The sequence below is a fragment of the Oncorhynchus tshawytscha genome, linkage group LG01 (genome assembly GCF_018296145.1).
Source record: "Oncorhynchus tshawytscha isolate Ot180627B linkage group LG01, Otsh_v2.0, whole genome shotgun sequence".
In the NCBI taxonomy this organism is placed as follows: domain Eukaryota; kingdom Metazoa; phylum Chordata; class Actinopteri; order Salmoniformes; family Salmonidae; genus Oncorhynchus; species Oncorhynchus tshawytscha.
Window position 1 is genome coordinate 45,242,976 of NC_056429.1, and position 20,091 is coordinate 45,263,066.

Sequence of the window (20,091 nt, forward strand, 5' to 3'; positions counted from 1 at the left end):
GAATACTTGATGGACAAATGCCAAACTTTCTAACCCCGAGAGAGTTTTCAGCTGTTATCGTGATTGCTTTATATGTTCAATCTCAGGATAAGAAAAACAGGCAGGAAACCATGCCCTCGGAGGCTGCTTTCCTTGTTAGTTCCTAGTCATTAAGTTCCTAGTCATTAAGTTCCTTGTCATTAAATTCCTAGTCATTTAAGACACATATTCCCAACTTCCATCAACACAACTCCTATGCCACAAGGGGCGATAAAACCAATGCTACTCTAGCCACAAGCAAGCATACAAGGCCTTTCCTCATCAGCCTTTTGGCAAATCAGATCATGACTCTATACTCCTGCTCCCTGTCTACAAACAGAAGCTCAAAGGGGAAGTACTCATGATGTGTTGCATTGAGAAATGGTCCTCTGAATCGGAGGCTATGCTACAGGACAGCTTTGCTAGCGCTGACTAGAATATATTCCGGGACTAAGACAATAGCATTGATGAGCTAACCACCTCCGTTACCGGCTTCAATAGGAAATGCATCGACGACATTGTCACCACAGTGATGGTTCGCTGCTTCCCCAATCAAAAGCCTTGGATTCAGATGGTTTGTTATGAGACTCAAAATTGAGCTCAGGTGCATCCTGTTTCCATTGATCATACTTAAGATGTTTCTACAACATGATTAGAGTCCACCTGTGGTAAATTCAATTGACTGGACATAATTTGGAAAGGCACATACCTGTCTATATAAGGTCCCACAGTTGACAGTGTATGTCAGAGTAAAAAAACAAGCCATGAGGTTGAAGGAATTGTCAGTAGAGCTCCGAGACAGGATTATGTCAAAGCACAGATCTGGGGGAGGGTACCAAAACATTTCTTCAGCATTGAAGGTACCCAAGAACACAGTGGCCTCCATCATTCTTAAATGGAAGAAGTTTGGAACCACCAAGATTCGAGCAATCGGAGGAGGGGGGCCTTACTCAGGGATGTGACCAAGAACCCGATGGTCACTCTGACAGAGCTCCAGAGTTCCTCTGTGGAGATAGGAGAACCTTCCAGAAGGACAACCATCTCTGCAGCACTCCACCAATCAGGCCTTCATGGTAGAGTGGCCAGACGGAAGTTCTCCTCATTAAAAGGCACTTGGATTTTGCCAAAAGGCACCTAACGGACTTTCAGACCATGAGAAAAAGATTATCGTGTCTGATGAAACCAACATTGAACTCTTTGGCCTGAATGGCAAGTGTCACATCTGGAGGAAACCTGGCACCATCCCTACGGGGAAGCATGGTGGTGGAAGCATCATGCTGTGGGGATGTTTTTAAGCACTAGGGAATGGGAGACTAGTCAGGGTTGAGGGAGAGATGAACAGAGCAAAGTACAGAGAGATCCCAATAAAACATCTCTGGAGAAACTTGAAAATAGCTGTGCAGCCAACCTGACAGAGCTTGAGAGGATCTGCAGAGAAGAATGGGAGAATCTCCCCAAATACAGGTGTGCCAAGCTTATAGCCATACCAACTGTATGAACATCAACCATCAGACCGGACCTGCAACTGCCAATTGAGCATAGCTTGTTTGTGTTGTAGACTCCATGTGACTTTAAAAATGTAAAGATTGTAAAGGACTTGGGTTGATGCATATGGACAGCAGGAGCTTACTTCATAAACTAGATTACATCAAGATATGGGCTATGCAGTCATATGGGCATGCTGGTATTGACTGAAACTTGTATCGCTGCGTACATTCTGGACTCTGATATACATTTTGAGGGTTATAATGTGTTCAGAGCTGAAAGACAGGTAGAGGTAGTGGAGTGGCCATACTTATTAAAACATATTTTCTCTGTCTCTTTATTGAAATCCATTTCCCTTGCCCAACAATGTGAGCTACTGTCTTTAAGCCTTTGTCTGGTGAAAAAATGTATCCATAACTGTTATAGGGGTCCCGTTCTTCCTCGGCTAACCATTGAACTCGAGGAGTTACCTAGTTCAACTGGTGTCAATACAGTGACCATTGCCCAGTTGTTTATGTGAGAGATGTGAGAATACAAAACTAAGACTTGTGTCATCACAAAGAGGACCTTAAAAAGTTCCAGTGAACAGGCGTTTTTACATGATCTTTATATGATTGACCTTGATTGTATTTCAGCTATCCCTGAACCTAATTTAGCTTTGATCCTTTTTGCAGATGACTTACTATTGTGGATAATCATGCTACTCTCACGACTCCTACCGAAGGTGACTCCCCCTCCTGTTCGGGTGGCGCTCGGCGGTCGTCGTCACCGGCCTACTAGCTGCCACTGATCCCTTTTCCCCCTTTTCTGTTTATTAGTTTCACCTGTGTTTAGTTTAGGATAATTGGTTGGGCTTCATTTACCAGCCGGCCCGTCTGCTGGTTGTGCGGGATTGTTTTCAGTGTACATGTTGTACACGGCTGTAGGTCACGGTTGTCCGTGTATTTTGTATTTTGCTGGACTGTTTAAGTTCTCCGTGTTTGGGGCATTTGTTTGGGTTGGCGTTGTTTCACCTTTGTGGTGCAAATAAAGTAGCGCTACCCTGAACTCTCTGCTTCCTGCGCCTGACTTCTTCCTCCACTACACCCCGGGTGTTACAGCTACCGTAAAAAAAAGGGTTAAAGGTAGATTGAATGCCTGGTACATTCCAAAATTATTATTACTATAGAAGTCATTCATAATAGGGATAATAGAGATGATGCTTGGGCCAAGGCCAGGAACAGAGGCTTAGGCCTGGACTGGCAAGCTTTTAAGCAACCGAGGAATCATTGTGTATCATTTTGGAAAACTGTCAAATCCCTGAAGAGATCTTCTTCCTCCTGTCTGCCACAACAAATTAATTTAGACACTGGCCTCATTACAGAAAAAATGTCGTCAGTGATGCATTTAATCACCATTTTATTTCAGCGGGCTCTCTTTGAAAGAACTTCTGAGCCTATTCACAATCATATTAGGCTGAATGCTGATAGGGGAAACTTGCTGAATGATCAGAGAAATTATAGTCAAAGCTTTTCTTTTAGGCTATTTACAAAAAAAGTCCTGGATGCTTTGCTAGCAATAGACAACAATACATCCATAGGGGGTAACCACTTGGATCCCGGGCTGCTTAAGTGTGCAGCGCCAATCATTGTTGGCTCAATAACCTAAAATGTTTTATTAAACATTATCAAGAAAGACAGTATTCCAAAAGTATGGAAATCAGCTCTTGTGCTACCACTCCATAGTGGTGGAGATAGTAGTGATCTTAATAATTATCTCCCCTTTTCAAGGCTTCCTTGTCTAGCTAAGATTCTAGAATCCTTGGCAAATGTACAACTTTGCTCCTTTTTTCCAAATAAATGTATTTTGAATGTAAACCAATCAGGGTTGAGGACTGGGCATAACACTATTAAAGCATCCCCACTCCGCTATTGAATTCCTGTTTCAGAGCTGGTCATGGGTGTACCTCAGCCACGCTCAAAGTCCTAAACGATATCATAACCGCCATCGATAAGAGACATTACTGTGCAGCGGTATTCATCGACCTGGCTAAGGCTTTCGACTCTGTCAATCACAACATTCTTATTGGCAGACTCAACAGCATTGATTTCTCAAATGACTGCCTTGCTTGGTTCACCAACTACTTCTCTGATAGAGTTTGGTGTGACAAATCGGAGGGCTTGTTGTCCAGACCTCTGGCAGTCTCTATGGGGGTGCCACATGGTTCAATTCTAGGGCCGACTCTCTTCTCTGTATACATCAATGATGTCGGACTTGCTGCTGGTGATTCTTTGGTCCATCTCTACACAGACGACACCATTCTGTCTACCTTTGGCCCCTCTTTGGACACTGTGTTAACTAACCTCCAGACGAGCTTCAATGCCATACAACTCTCCTTCCGTGGCCTCCAACCGCTCTTAAATGCAAGTTAAACCAAATGCATGCTTTTCAACCGATCGCTGCCCCCACAGCATCACTACTCTGGACGGTTCTGACTTAGAATATGTGGACAACTACAAATACCTATGTGTCTGGTTAGACTGTAAACTCTCCTTCCAGACTCACATTAAACATCTCAAATCCCAAATTAAATCTAGAATCGGCTTCCTATTTCGCAACAAAGCATCCTTCACTCATGCTGCCAAACACACCCTCGTAAAACTGACCATCCTACCGATCCTCAACTTCGGCGATGTCATTTACAAAATAGCCTCCAACACTCTACTCAACAAATTGGATGCAGTCTATCAGATAAATAGAGAAAAATAACTAATGTAATATTTAAAGAAAAATGAAGGTTGTAGTACACATAACTTGTTGGATAAAACAACACGTGATTCTCCAGATAATTTTCATTAAATAACTGACTTAGATGGACATTGATCTGTAAAGGGCTAAATGGCAGTGGGGCAGGTTAACCTAACCTACGGGTGTATGTGGCCACCTCAGAACTAGTGATAACCAACTCAACAGGCTTTATTATGAGCACATACTGATCTCAACTTATGAAACATTAGTTAATTATATATTTTGTTACGATTGTTTTTGTCGATAGAGCACTTCTTTAAAAGGTGGACTGGGACTGTTGTTCCTCACATCACACTGGCCATGAGAGCAGTAGTACTTGCACTGACTCTAGCCCTTGTGGGTAAGTACAGTTTTTCTGTCTTATTCTAGTGCAGATATTATAACTAACTTCATGTAAATATAACTAAGTTATGTAAATATTGAAATGTACAATTCTGTATCTATGACATTTTTTGAAAAACATTCAGTAACATATTGTGACAATAATTTTTGTTTTATCTTGTAGCGAGTCAATCTGTTAACTTTGGTAAGTACATATTATTTTTATGGATTTTTACTTATGTTTATTAGGTAGTTTCACTTCTGCATTTTTTTCTAGTTGAATAAATTAAGTAAAACCAGTTCTCAGATCACAAGATCATCAAATATGTTTTGATTGTTATTACAGCCCCTGATTTTGCTGCCAGTAAGACCTATGTGTACAAGTATGAGGCACTGCTCCTGGGTGGTCTGCCTGAGGAGGGTCTGGCTAGAGCTGGAGTAAAAGTAATCAGCAAAGTTCATATCAGTGCAGTTGCAGAGAATACCTACTTGCTGAAGGTATTTATTATACATGAAGTTCCCACACAAACAATATCCTAATGTGATGTCCATTACATTGACTAATACATCAATTGATATCTTCTTGTAGCTTGTGAACCCTGAGATCTTTGAGTACAGTGGTGTGTGGCCCAACGATCCTTTCGTCCCAGCTGCAAAACTCACTTCAGCCCTGGCTGCTCAGTTCTCGATTCCCATCAAGTTTGAGTATGCCAAGGGTGTTGTGGGTAAGGTATTTGCCCCCACTGCTGTCTCTGAAACAGTGCTGAATGTCCATAGAGGTATCCTGAACATTCTTCAGCTCAACATCAAGAAGACACAAAACGTCTATGAGTTGCAGGAGGTAAAACTTGTATATGTTCATATATAGATGCAAAACATGTTTCAGTAAGCAATGTTTGAGTTCCTCACTCATGCTCTCTTTTGTGTTAGGCTGGAGCTCAGGGAGTGTGCAAGACCCACTATGTGATCAGGGAAGATGCCAAGGCAGAGCGCATCCATTTGACCAAGAGCAAAGATCTCAATAACTGCCAGCAGAGAATCATGAAGGACTTTGGTCTGGCTTACACAGAGAAGTGTGTAGAGTGCCGGCAGGTATGAGCATAAGTATCTATTTTGGGGGTTGGAAAAACATAACCAGAAACACTTCACATGACAATACAACTCTGTGTTTTGTCTAAACAGAGAGGGGAGGCCCTGATGGGAGCTGCCACTTACAACTACCTCATGAAGCCCGCTGACAATGGTGCTCTGATCTTGGAGGCCACTGTTACTGAGCTCCATCAGTTCACACCATTCAATGAGATGTCAGGAGCTGCCCAAATGGAAGCAAAGTATGTTGACTGATTTGTGGTATAAAAGGAAAACATTTTCATTTTATTAAGCTTATAGGTTTAACAGTTTCCCATGAACTACCTTTCACAGACAAATGTTGACTTTCGTTGAGATCAAGAAGGCTCCAATTATTGTCCCTGATGATAACTATGTTCAACGTGGATCCATCCGGTATGAGTTTGCCACTGAGATTCTCCAGATGCCCATTCAGCTCCTTAAGATCAGCAACGCACGTGCTCAGGTACAGTGACTCAATGACTCTATCTATTATTTGATACATAAGCCTGACAATATGTAAAGCCACAGATAACAAAGGTTTAATACAAACACTTCATTATAATTGTTTAGGCTGTGAAGATCCTGAATCATCTGGTCACATACAACACGGCACAGGTCCATGAAGATGCTCCTCTTAAGTATCTGCAGTTTATTCAGCTCCTGCGCATGGCAAGCTCTGAGACTATTAATGCCATCTGGGCTGAGTTCAAGGCCAAACCAGCTTACAGGTAATTTTTTTTCTTGCTCAATTGCTCAAACAAAGACACAATGACAGAAAACCTTTTTTTTTCAGACACTGGATCCTGGATGCTGTCCCCTCCATCGGAAGATCAGTGGCTGTGAGATTCATCAAGGAGAAGTTTTTGGCTGGTGACATCACTATTTTTGAGGCTGCCCAGGCTCTGGTTGCCGCTGTGCATATGGTGGCTGCTGATCTGGAGACTGTCAAGCTTGTTGAAGTAAGTAAACCTTTAAATGATGTTTAAGCATTCTTATAGATTTCCTCATTAAGATGACTAAAAATTGTAGCATGAGGTGGTCTAGTGGTTAACACCACTACCGTCAACACCTTTTCACACCCTCTAAAGCCCTAGCCCCACCCATCTCTTTAAGGATTCACATGTGAGACCATGAGCTAAACAGAGTGAGTAAGATAGTGTAGTAAACAACCAAAGATTTCAAGACTAAAAGTGGTGAAAGTAGTAGCCTAAAATAGGAAAACTCCAGTTAAAAATGCACTTTATCTAGTCCTTGGCCTATATCCTAATCTGACTTTGAAAGTGTCCAGATAAAAATATTTTATAATTATTTTATAATTATACATTATGTTTACCCAGACACTTGTCCAAAACTGATGGGTCATGTGAAATAAATTATATAACCACCCCCAACCACTTGTAGCTAAGTGGATGGTTACTATTGTCTGGACATGTACACATGTTCATGTAATACAATCGATGGCCGTAATCAGCAATTACAAGTGGCTTTCTGAGATACAAATAATATTACTACAAAGATCATACACGTGCCGTTAGCTAGCAAGCCAGCAAGCTAACATTTGCTAGCTAGCTAACAGTACGCTTGAACTTGCAATGAAAATGACTTTCTGACTAAATTTGAAACTTGTAATATCTGAGAATGTAGCTACACTCTTACCAGCATACATGGATGAACACTTCATGGCAGTGTGTCTTTTCTGTTTGTTTTGTAGCAAGCTACAGCTTGTTGGGCCCGTTGTTGTGTCAAGTCACTTCGGTTCACACTGACTGTGTGAAAGAAAGTAGTCCATCACAACTTTTTCCCACTAATCTTTGTCGATAGCACCTAATAAATTCTGGGCAACAATGTTGTTGAGCGCAGTAGCAACACATTTGCAGATCTCCATGGCTAGCATTATATCTTTCAAAAAAGCCACTGTAGCAAGGATTATTGACATATACCGAGCAGCTCATGTTATAGACAGAAGCGTGCTACATAGCAGACCAACACAAACTCATCTCTCGGCATGTCCAGCCCATTCATTAGCCCATTCATTATCTCAGCCAATCATGGCTAGCGGGAAGGTATTTTTCCATGGCTAAACCAACTAGGCTCCTAATTTAACAATTGTATTCATATTTACAGATGGCATACAAGTTTGTTATGAAGGCACATGACAGTTCACATGTTCCAGGAGGCATTTCTGAAAGAATAAACTGCAAATGCATCTCCTGTGAAGTAGTGATGTGCGACATATGCCTAGCTTTTTGAAGCTGGTTACATATGTGCTCGCAACCGTCCAGTTGCGAATCCTGGACCCACTTTACTCCTTCTACACTGTCCTATCTCTTCAATATTTTGTAAGAAATTATATAAAGATGACTCAAAACAATACCTTTTTCACCACCAGAGCCTGGCTTTCAACCACAAGATTCAGACACACCCAGTTCTACGTGAGATCGCCATGCTTGGTTATGGTACCATGGTTTCCAAATACTGTGTTCAATATCCCAACTGCCCCGCTGAACTTGTGAAGGTAAACTGGATGTATTTTCCTATAATCATTTACATTGTAGTCACTTAACAGATAGATGCTCTTACGATAGATAGGTGAGATAGCAACATATCACAATCGTATCAAGTATTTTTTCCCTCAAAAAAGATTTATCAGCAAAGTCAGTGCTATTGAGATACTCTTCAAAGAGGTAGATGTCATCTCATGTATATGATGATCTACTGATTGAGGTTATTCAAACATATCTACTGTACATGTCTTCCCACAGCCCATCCACGAACTTGCAGTTCAGGCTGTTGCTAATAGCAAATTTGAGGAACTCTCCATGGTTCTTAAAGCTCTGGGTAATGCTGGCCATCCTGCTAGCATTAAACCAATCACAAAGCTCCTGCCCGTGTTTGGAACTGCAGCTGCTGCTCTGCCCCTGAGAGTCCAGGCTGATGCAGTCTTGGCCCTGAGGAACATTGCTAAGAGGGAGCCTAGAATGGTGAGTACAGTCCCTCCATTAAATTTCAAATGACAACATCATCATTCTCATTGGCGAAGTCCATTCAAATCTCTGCATTATTGTTGTGAAATAGGTCCAGGAAGTTGCTGTGCAGTTGTTCATGGACAAGGCTCTCCACCCAGAGCTCCGCATGCTTGCCTGCATTGTTCTGTTTGAGACAAAGCCCCCAATGGGCCTGGTGATTATTTTAGCTAGCATTCTGAAAACAGAGAAAAATCTGCAGGTGGCTAGCTTCACCTACTCTCACATGAAGTCCCTGACCAGGAGCACCGCCCCTGACTTTGCCTCAGTGTAAGAGCACTCTTTCACCTTTACATGTCATTACATCTCTCTCAATATCTATGGAATCAGATTTAATAACATAGTTGCTATTCCTTCATTTTAGTGCTGCTGCCTGCAATGTTGCTGTCAAGATGCTCAGCACCAAATTTAGAAGATTGAGCTGCCACTTCAGTCAAGCCATCCACCTGGATGCCTATTCCAGTAAGGTCCTCCTCTTATCTTCCTTGGCTTGCAACGACTGGCCCATTAGCATCATTCACTAAACATCAACAAAGTCAATCATTAAACAGTCATTTTTCCCCATTTTAAAGATTCCCTGAGGATTGGTGCTGCTGCCAGTGCTTTCTTCATCAACGATGCTGCCACCCTTTTCCCCAGAACTGTCGTGGCCAAAGCTCGCACCTACTTTGCTGGAGCAGCTGCTGATGTTCTTGAGGTAAAGGCGTTTTTTCAAAGTTCCTTGAAATGATAATGATTGAGAACATTTAAAACACTTTTTAACTGTCCAAGCTTAATGTTTTCCCCTTAGGTTGGAGTGAGAACTGAGGGAATCCAGGAGGCTCTTCTGAAATTACCCCCAGCTCCTGAAAATGCTGACAGGATCACCAAGATGAGGCGTGTCATTAAGGCTGTAAGTATCAACGATCACTACGTTACACATTTATCTTAAATTGCTTCAATCCCCGTGGATTTTTAAAATTAAATTGATCAATCAGGTTTGCTTTACTCATCTATCCACAGCTGTCTGACTGGAGGTCCCTAGACACAAGAAAGCCCCTAGCCTCCATATATGTGAAGTTCTTTGGACAGGAAATTGCCTTTGCCAACATCGACAAGTCCATCATCGATCAGGCACTTCAGGTACAACAGATGATATAACTTAATAGTCTCCAAAAGTATTCATAAAACATTCACAGTTGAGGGACAAAACAGCTAAACCTAATAATATCCCACAGCTTGCCAACAGTCCTTCTGCACACGCTTTGGGAAAAAATGCCTTGAAGGCACTGTTGGCTGGAGCAACTTTCCAGTATGTTAAGCCCCTGCTGGCTGCAGAGGTGCGCCGCATCTTCCCCACCGCTGTTGGTTTACCCATGGAGCTCAGTTACTACACCGCTGCTGTCGCTAAAGCATACGTCAAAGGTAACTATATCATAATAGTTCTTGCTTAGTAATTAGTAGTTCTTCGCTAGATCTCTGATCTCCCATATGAATGTGCTTTTATCTTTATGTTCATAGTCCGTGCCACTCTGACACCTGCTCTGCCTGAAACCTTCCATGCTGCCCAGCTATTGAAAACAAACATTGAGCTACACGCCGAAGTTAGACCAAGGTAGGTATAAGACCAATATTTTCTGATGACATCATTAATACCACAAATCTTGGTAAATTTAACAAATGTCTCCTCTTCCTGTAGCATTGTCATGCATACATTTGCTGTGATGGGAGTGAACACTGCATTCATCCAGGCTGCTATTATGGCAAGAGCTAAGGTCCGCACAATTGTCCCTGCAAAATTTGCAGCACAGCTTGACATCGCTAATGGCAACTTCAAGTTTGAAGCGCTCCCTGTTTCCCCTCCTGAGCATATTGCTGTCGCACAGTAAGGGCAATCTTTTTCTTGGTCAGAAAAGAGGATGTAATAGCTGTTTACATTAAGTTCATATTTTTTTAACACGGCTGCCACACTACAGATTTCTTGAGATCTATGTTCCTTCAAACAGCATTGAGACCTTTGCTGTGGCAAGAAATGTGGAGGATGTCCCAGCCGAGAGAATAACTCCCTTGATTCCTGCCCAAGGAGTAGCAAGAAGCGCACAGCAGTCCAGGGATAAGTTCACATCTATGATTGCAGCCTCTGCTGCCTCTTTTGCTGGAAGTTTGGTGAGTTTGTATGAAATACTTGTTCAAAACTAAATCCACATAAGCATTGCAAATCAGAAATTATTAACCACAGACCCCAGATATTTGATACATTTTGTGAATTTATATCATTTTTTCAGTCAAGATCTTCTGAGATCATCTCTTCTGATTTTCCATCCAACTTCAAGCCCATCATTAAGGCAATTGTAGTCAATCTTGAGGAGACAATCTGTGTCGAAAGGCTTGGAGTCAAAGCATGCTTTGAATTTGCCTCAGAGAGTGCTGCCTTCATCAGAAACACTCTTTTCTACAACATGATTGGAAAGCATTCAGTCCTTATTTCTGTGAAACCATGTAAGCATTCATTTGGTAATAAGCCAAGTTCAGCATATACATGCAACAATTTGTTTAGCTATTTATAATGCATTCCATTTTTAGCAGCATCTGAACCCGCCATTGAGAGGCTGGAGTTTGAAGTGCAAGTTGGACCCAAGGCTGCAGAAAAGATTATCAAAGTCATCACCATGAACGAAGAGGAGGAAGCTCCCGAGGGAAAAACTGTACTGTTGAAGCTCAAGAAAATTCTGGTGCCTGATCTGAAGAACGGCACCAGAGATTCCTCTAGTTCCAGCAGCTCTAGTTCTAGTAGTTCCCGCCCTAGATCCAAGAAATCAGAGAGCAGCAGCTCTTCCAGCTCCTCCAGCTCCCGCATCTCCGAGGTAAGGCTACTGTTTCTCACAAAACTCTTTGAGTCAGATATTTATGGAGTTGACAAACAAGGCACAGACCTGTTGCAAACATACATAGATGTTAAAAATGTGAAGAGAATTTATTGAATGTAATTGGTATTTTTACCCAAATAGCCTGACGGCCCCGACCAGCCTTACGACCGCAAATTCAAAAAAAGAATCACAAGGTACAATATTTTTGGAATTTTCATCTACGGTATGGTTGACAAAAATAAATGTTTGTATAAAAGTTTTTACGTAAATACCCTGGGTTTTGCTGTTTGTTTGCAGTACTCTCAAGCCACCTCCAATGTCATCTCCAGAAGCAAGAGCAGTGCCTCTAGCTTCCATGCCATCTACAAGCAGGTGACACTTCACCATCATAACTTGAGTCCAGATTATCATCTCTTTCATTGTGTGCCATTGGGAGAGAGCGCAGAGTTGAATTCAGATTTAAAATGTGTTTCTCTTCTCAGGACAAATTCCTTGGCAATAAACTTGACCCTAAGGTGATCATCCTCTTCCGTTTAGTGAGAGCTGACAATAAGATAGAGGGATACCAGGTTACTGCTTACTTGAACAAAGCTACTTTCAGACTGCAGATCATTATGGCTGCCCTTGATGAGAACGACAACTGGAAACTGTGTGCTGATGGTGTTCTGCTCAGCAAACACAAAGTCACTGTAAGATCAAATATCTTGTAAATGGTGCTACAATATAAGTTTTCTGATCGTTTTTTTAATGTTTAGGTTGTACCATGGGTAGCAATAACATCTAAGGTATACTAAAAAAATGTACACTTTATTTTGTTCTCCTAATTAGGCCAAGATTGCTTGGGGTGCAGAGTGCAAGGATTATAACACCTTCATCACTGCTGAGACTGGTCTTGTTGGTACAAGCCCTGCAGTTCGTCTGAGGTTGTCTTGGGACAGACTCCCCAAGGTTCCCAAGGCTGTTTGGCGCTATGTTAGGATGTATGGTTACTCATTTGTTATTTACTAGTGATGGCTGAATAATGATACAGAACAAATCAAGAACAACTTCTGATTTGTGTAACCTTATCTCTTCTAGCGTGTCTGAATTCATCCCTGGGTACATCCCATATTACCTGGCTGACTTGGTTCCAATGCAAAAAGACAAAAATAGTGAGAAACAGATTCAATGCACTGTGGTTGCAACATCTGAAAGGACCCTGGATGTCATTCTGAAAACACCCAAGGTGAGGAACATTGTTTTTCCCATTATAGCATTTTCCGCTGTTTTATTTCTCCAGACTTCTCTTCTTGGTTGACTGTTTCTGATGAGGATGTGTGTATCTAAATCACAGATGACACTGTATAAACTGGGTGTGAACCTCCCCTGTTCTCTGCCCATTGAGTCTATGACTGATCTTTCTCCCTTTGATGACAACATTGTTAACAAAATCCACTACTTGTTTTCTGAAGTCAACGCAGGTAAGCAGAAACAATAAAAAACACACAAAAAAAACAATGTCACAGTACAACGTTAAAAAAGGCAAGGAAGGTATAAATTAACACTGTTGTTTTCCAGTTAAATGTAGCATGGTCAGAGACACATTGACAACATTTAACAACAGGAAGTACAAGATCAAGATGCCTCTCTCCTGCTACCAAGTTTTGGCTCAGGATTGCACCATAGAGCTCAAATTCATGGTTCTGCTGAAGAAGGATCACACATCTGAACAAAACCACATCAATGTGAAAATCTCTGACATGTGAGTATTGTTTTTGAAAACAATTGCTTTTGACACAAATATATTTCTTAGTTCCATCAATAACAATGTATGAAATATTATCTTTGACACTTCCAGTGATGTTGACCTGTACCCTGAGGACAATGATGTGATAGTGAAGGTCAATGGAATGGAAATTTCCAAAGACAACCTCCCATACATTGACCCCTCAGGTTTCTCATGCTCCTTCAACCTTATTTATCAACATCACAATAACTAGAATAATCTAATGTACTGCAGTAATAAGATAAAAGAAAATGGCCTCATCCATAAACTACAACATTGTTTATTTTCTTGCCTAAGGTTCTATCAAGATCAAACAAAAGGGTGAAGGTGTGTCTCTCTATGCCCCAAGCCATGGTCTCCAAGAAGTCTACTTTGATAAGTACTCATGGAAGGTGATTGGAATCTTATGTCATGATATCAATAATACTGTATCATTAAATGTATGAATAGCGTATTACTTGTTTAAAGGGTACTAATACATAAGCTACAGTTGTTCTAAGTTGTTGTGTGATTTTGGCACTCAGATTAAAGTTGTGGACTGGATGAAGGGACAGACCTGTGGACTCTGTGGAAAGGCTGATGGCGAAGACAGACAGGAGTACCGTACACCCAGTGGCCGCCTGACCAAGAGCTCAGTCAGCTTTGCCCATTCCTGGGTGCTTCCTTCTGATAGCTGCCGTGATGCGTCTGGTAAGTCTTAGCCTAACGCTTATGCTGCATTACAAATGTCAGTTCATTTAGTTAACATATTATTACTGTACCTCTCTATGTCAGAATGTCTCATGAAGCTCGAGTCTGTGAAGCTGGAGAAGCAGGTGATGGTTGATGACAGGGAGTCCAAATGCTACTCTGTTGAGCCTGTGCTGCGCTGTCTGCCTGGATGCCTCCCAGTGAGGACCACCCCCATCACCATCGGTTTCCACTGCCTGCCTGTCGGTGAGTCTATAATGGACAACTGTTTTACTGAAGACACCATACTGTTCTGATGTATCCAATAAATACTGATCTGCAGTTCCTAATTTCTTACTTTCTTTCCTATTACAGATTCCAACCTGAACCGCTCTGAAGGTCTGAGCAGCATCTATGAGAAGAGTGTGGACCTGATGGAGAAGGCAGAAGCCCATGTGGCCTGTCGCTGCTCTGAGCAGTGCATGTAGTGCTGTGGTGGAGCAGACACTGTAATTTTTATATCAGAAAATATGTAATTTCACATCACTGAGATGAAACCTACAACATTATTGACCACTCAAATTGTAATAAATCCAACTGTGCATTCAAAGATGGTCTCTGATACATTTTTCATTTGCAAAAAGAGCCCTCTAATAAGATACATTTAATGGCCATCACTTTTCATGGTGAATTATGAAATTAAAAAAACGATTTAAAAAAATATGTCAGTGCCAAAAACACCTTCAGCTTGACAGAGGAGTTATATTGTAAACACATCCAACTTGCTATGACTGTTCAGTATACCATTTCCATTGCACTGCATCTACAACAAATACAATAGCTTAGACCAATATTGTTTTGTTGTCATCACAATCAATTGAAGGGAAAGACAGTTTGTCAATTTCATAAATCAATGTAAAGACCTATATCTCTTTTCACATTTGGTGTTGATGTATCAGCAACATTTCACTGAATGTACATTCTAAAATGATATCCAATATTTAAGGAAAAAACTATGTTGACTATGAAAACAAATACATTACGTTGTCTGACATTCACATGTAAAAAACCGACTTTAACAAAAGGTAATACAATAAAAATACTTTTGACATGAAATCTATACAAATGACATCTACGAAGAAAAATATTACCTTTAAAACCACACTAATTTGTCCCTATGTCACTCAGCAGTCAAAATATTATGGCTCTATCAAAACAGTCAGGGGCCTTGTCCGTCCTAAAGACACTTGGCCTTGCCCCCATGGCAATCCAACTCGATGGATTCTCCATTCACCGAGCGGACAGGACATTGGATTCAGGAAAATTGACAGGAGGAGGTGTATGCCTCTTCATCAACAGTAAATAGTGTCCTGACTCTAGCGCAATGGAAGTCTCTACCCATTGCTCACCCGTCTTGGAATACTTGATGGACAAATGCCAAACATTCTACCCCCGAGAGAGGTTTCAGCTGTTATCGTGATTGCTTTATATGTTCAATCTCAGGATAAGAAAAACAGGCAGGAAACCATGCCCCCGGAGGCTGCTTTCCTTGTTAGTTCCTAGTCATTAAGTTCCTAGTCACTAAGACACATAATCCCCAACTTCCATCAACACAACTCCTACGCCACAAGGGGGGATAAAGACCAATGCTACTCTAGCCACAAGCAAGCATACAAGGCCTTTCCTCATCACCCTTTTGGCAAATCAGATCATGACTCTATACTTCTGCTTCCTGTCTACAAGCAAAACCTCAAAGAGGAAGTACCCATGATGCGCTGCATTGAGAAATGGTCCTCTGAATCGGAGGCTATGCTACAGGACAGCTTTGCTAGTGCTGACTAGAATATAGCCTTGATGAGCTAAGCCAATAGCATTGATGAGCTAACCACCTCCATTACCGGCTTCAATAGGAAATGCATCGACGACGTTGTCCCCACAGTAAAGGTTTGCTGCTTCCCCAATCAAAAGCCTTGGATTCAGATGGTTTGCTATGAGACTCGAATTTGAGCTCAGGTGCGTCCTGTTTCCATTGATCATACTTAAGATGTTTCTACAACTTGATTGGAGTCCACCTGTGGTAAATTCAATTGATTGGACATGATTTGAAAAGGCACATACCTGTCTATATAAGGTCCCACAGTTGACAGTGTATGTCAAAGCAAAAAACAAGACATGAGGTTGAAGGAATTATCAGTAGAGCTCTGAGACACGATTATGTCAAAGCACAGATCTGGGGAAGGGTACCAAAACATTTCTTCAGTATTGAAGGTACCCAAGAACACAGTGGCCTCCATCATTCTTAAATTGAAGAAGTTTGGAACCACCAAGATTCGAGCAATCGGAGGAGGGGGGCCTTACTCAGGGATGTGACCAAGAACCCGATGGTCACTCTGACATAGCTCCAGAGTTCCTCTGTGGAGATAGGAGAACCTTCCAGAAGGACAACCATCTCTGCAGCACTCCACCAATCAGGCCTTCATGGTAGAGTGGCCAGACGGAAGTTCTCCTCATTATAAGGCACTCGGAGTTTGCCAAAAGGCACCTGAAGGACTCTCAGACCATGAGAACAAGATTATCGTGTCTGATGAAACCAACATTGAACTCTTTGGCCTGAATGGCAAGTGTCACATCTGGAGGAAACCTGGCACCATCCCTATGGGGAAGCATGGTGCTGGAAGCATCAAGCTTTGGGGATGTTTTTAAGCAGTAGGGAATGGGAGACTAGTAAGGGTTGAGGGAAAGATGAACAGAGCAAAGTACAGAGAGATCCTTGGTGAAAATCTGCTCCAGTGCACTCAGGACCTCAGACTGGGGTTGAAGGTTCACCTTCCAACAGGACATCAACCCTAAGCACACAGCCAAGACAACGCAGCAGTGGCTTCGGGACAAGTCTCTTAATGTCCTTGAGTGAACCAGCCAGAGCCCAGACTTGAACCCAATAAAACATCTCTGGAGAAACTTGAAAATAGCTGTGCAGCCAACCTGACAGAGCTTGAGAGGATCTGCAGAGAAGAATGGGAGAATCTCCCCAAATACAGGTGTACCAAGCGTATAGCCATAAAAACTGTATGAACATCAACCATCAGACCGGACCTGAAACTGCCTATTGAGCATAGCTTGTTTGAGTTGTAGACTCCATGTGACTTTAAAAATGTAAAGATTGTAAAGGACTTGGGTTGATGCATATGGACAGCAGGAGCTTACTTCCTAAACTAGATTACATCAAGATATGGGCTATGCAGACATATGGGCATGCTGGTATTGACTGAAACTTGTATCTCTGCGGACATTCTGGACTCTGATATACATATTGAGGGTTATAATGTGTTCAGAGCTGACAGACAGGTAGAGGTAGTGGAGTGGCCATACTTATTAAAAAATATTTTCTCTGTCTCTTTACTGAAATCCATTTCCCTTGCCCAAAAATGTGAGCTACTGTCTATAAGCCTTTGTCTGGTGAAAAATGTATTCATATCTGTTATAGGGGTCCCGTCCTCCCTCGGCTAACCTTTGTGAACTCGAGGAGTTACCTAGTTCAACTGGTGTCAAGACAGTGACCATTGCCCAGTTGTTTATGTGAGAGATGTGAGAATACAAAACTAAGACTTGTGTCATCACAAAGAGGACCTTAAAAAGTTTCAGTGAACAGGCTTTTTTACATGATCTTTATATTGTTGACCTTGATTGTATTTCAGCTATCCCTGAACCTAATTTAGCTTTGATCCTTTTTGCAGAATATTTACTATTGTGGATAATCATGCTACTGTCACAACTCCTACCGAAGGTGACTCCCCCTCCTGTTCGGGTGGCGCTCGGCGGTCGTCGTCACCGGCCTACTAGCTGCCACTGATCCCTTTTCCCCCTTTTCTGTTTATTAGTTTCACCTGTGTTTAGTTTAGGATAATTGGTTGGGCTTCATTTACCAGCCGGCCCGTCTGCTGGTTGTGCGGGATTGTTTTCAGTGTGCATGTTGTACACGGCTGTAGGTCACGGTTGTCCGTGTATTTTGTATTTTGCTGGACTGTTTAAGTTCCCCGTGTTTGGGGCATTTGTTTGGGTTGGCGTTGTTTCACCGTTGTGGTGCAAATAAAGTAGCGCTACCCTGAACTCTTTGCTTCCTGCGCCTGACTTCTTCCTCCACTACACCCCGGGTGTTACAGCTACCGTAAAAAAAAAGGGTTAAAGGTAGATTGAATGCCTGGTACATTCCAAAATTATTATTACTATAGAAGTCATTCATAATAGGGATAATAGAGATGATGCTTGGGCCAAGGCCAGGAACAGAGGCTTAGGCCTGGACTGGCAAGCTTTTAAGCAACCGAGGAATCATTGTGTATCATTTTGGAAAACTGTCAAATCCCTGAAGAGATCTTCTTCCTCCTGTCTGCCACAACAAATTAATTTAGACACTGGCCTCATTACAGAAAAAATGTCGTCAGTGATGCATTTAATCACCATTTTATTTCAGCGGGCTCTCTTTGAAAGAACTTCTGAGCCTATTCACAATCATATTAGGCTGAATGCTGATAGGGGAAACTTGCTGAATGATCAGAGAAATTATAGTCAAAGCTTTTCTTTTAGGCTATTTACAAAAAAGTCCTGGATGCTTTGCTAGCAATAGACAACAATACATCCATAGGGGTAACCACTTGGATCCCGGGCTGCTTAAGTGTGCAGCGCCCATCATTGTTGGCTCAATAACCTAAAATGTTTTATTAAACATTATCAAGAAAGACAGTATTCCAAAAGTATGGAAATCAGCTCTTGTGCTACCACTCCATAGTGGTGGAGATAGTAGTGATCTTAATAATTATCTCCCCTTTTCAAGGCTTCCTTGTCTAGCTAAGATTCTAGAATCCTTGGCAAATGTACAACTTTGCTCCTTTTTTTCCAAATAAATGTATTTTGAATGTAAACCAATCAGGGTTGAGGACTGGGCATAACACTATTAAAGCATCCCCACTCCGCTATTGAATTCCTGTTTCAGAGCTGGTCATGGGTGTACCTCAGCCACGCTCAAAGTCCTAAACGATATCATAACCGCCATCGATAAGAGACATTACTGTGCAGCGGTATTCATCGACCTGGCTAAGGCTTTCGACTCTGTCAATCACAACATTCTTATTGGCAGACTCAACAGCATTGATTTCTCAAATGACTGCCTTGCTTGGTTCACCAACTACTTCTCTGATAGAGTTTGGTGTGACAAATCGGAGGGCTTGTTGTCCAGACCTCTGGCAGTCTCTATGGGGGTGCCACATGGTTCAATTCTAGGGCCGACTCTCTTCTCTGTATACATCAATGATGTCGGACTTGCTGCTGGTGATTCTTTGGTCCATCTCTACACAGACGACACCATTCTGTCTACCTTTGGCCCCTCTTTGGACACTGTGTTAACTAACCTCCAGACGAGCTTCAATGCCATACAACTCTCCTTCCGTGGCCTCCAACCGCTCTTAAATGCAAGTTAAACCAAATGCATGCTTTTCAACCGATCGCTGCCCCCACAGCATCACTACTCTGGACGGTTCTGACTTAGAATATGTGGACAACTACAAATACCTATGTGTCTGGTTAGACTGTAAACTCTCCTTCCAGACTCACATTAAACATCTCAAATCCCAAATTAAATCTAGAATCGGCTTCCTATTTCGCAACAAAGCATCCTTCACTCATGCTGCCAAACACACCCTCGTAAAACTGACCATCCTACCGATCCTCAACTTCGGCGATGTCATTTACAAAATAGCCTCCAACACTCTACTCAACAAATTGGATGCAGTCTATCAGATAAATAGAGAAAAATAACTAATGTAATATTTAAAGAAAAATGAAGGTTGTAGTACACATAACTTGTTGGATAAAACAACACGTGATTCTCCAGATAATTTTCATTAAATAACTGACTTAGATGGACATTGATCTGTAAAGGGCTAAATGGCAGTGGGGCAGGTTAACCTAACCTACGGGTGTATGTGGCCACCTCAGAACTAGTGATAACCAACTCAACAGGCTTTATTATGAGCACATACTGATCTCAACTTATGAAACATTAGTTAATTATATA

General features: G+C 41.8%; 1 protein-coding gene across 1 annotated transcript; it reads left to right on the top strand.

The window, feature by feature from the left end:
- Positions 1 to 4,590: 4,590 nt before the first annotated feature.
- On the top strand, positions 4,591 to 14,606 carry LOC121846515 (vitellogenin-like). Its single transcript, XM_042321839.1, is given in 35 exon segments — positions 4,591 to 4,630; positions 4,796 to 4,816; positions 4,958 to 5,109; positions 5,201 to 5,452; positions 5,542 to 5,703; positions 5,794 to 5,942; positions 6,034 to 6,184; positions 6,292 to 6,449; positions 6,515 to 6,680; positions 8,111 to 8,236; positions 8,484 to 8,702; positions 8,797 to 9,014; positions 9,109 to 9,206; positions 9,317 to 9,441; positions 9,535 to 9,636; positions 9,747 to 9,866; positions 9,962 to 10,148; positions 10,245 to 10,338; positions 10,423 to 10,608; positions 10,730 to 10,889; positions 11,009 to 11,222; positions 11,307 to 11,587; positions 11,732 to 11,767; positions 11,770 to 11,784; positions 11,888 to 11,962; positions 12,073 to 12,279; positions 12,419 to 12,570; positions 12,668 to 12,815; positions 12,924 to 13,050; positions 13,148 to 13,331; positions 13,428 to 13,522; positions 13,653 to 13,747; positions 13,880 to 14,045; positions 14,130 to 14,291; positions 14,400 to 14,606. Coding segments are annotated over 35 exon segments (4,956 nt in total). The 3' UTR covers positions 14,513 to 14,606.
- Positions 14,607 to 20,091: the final 5,485 nt, after the last annotated feature.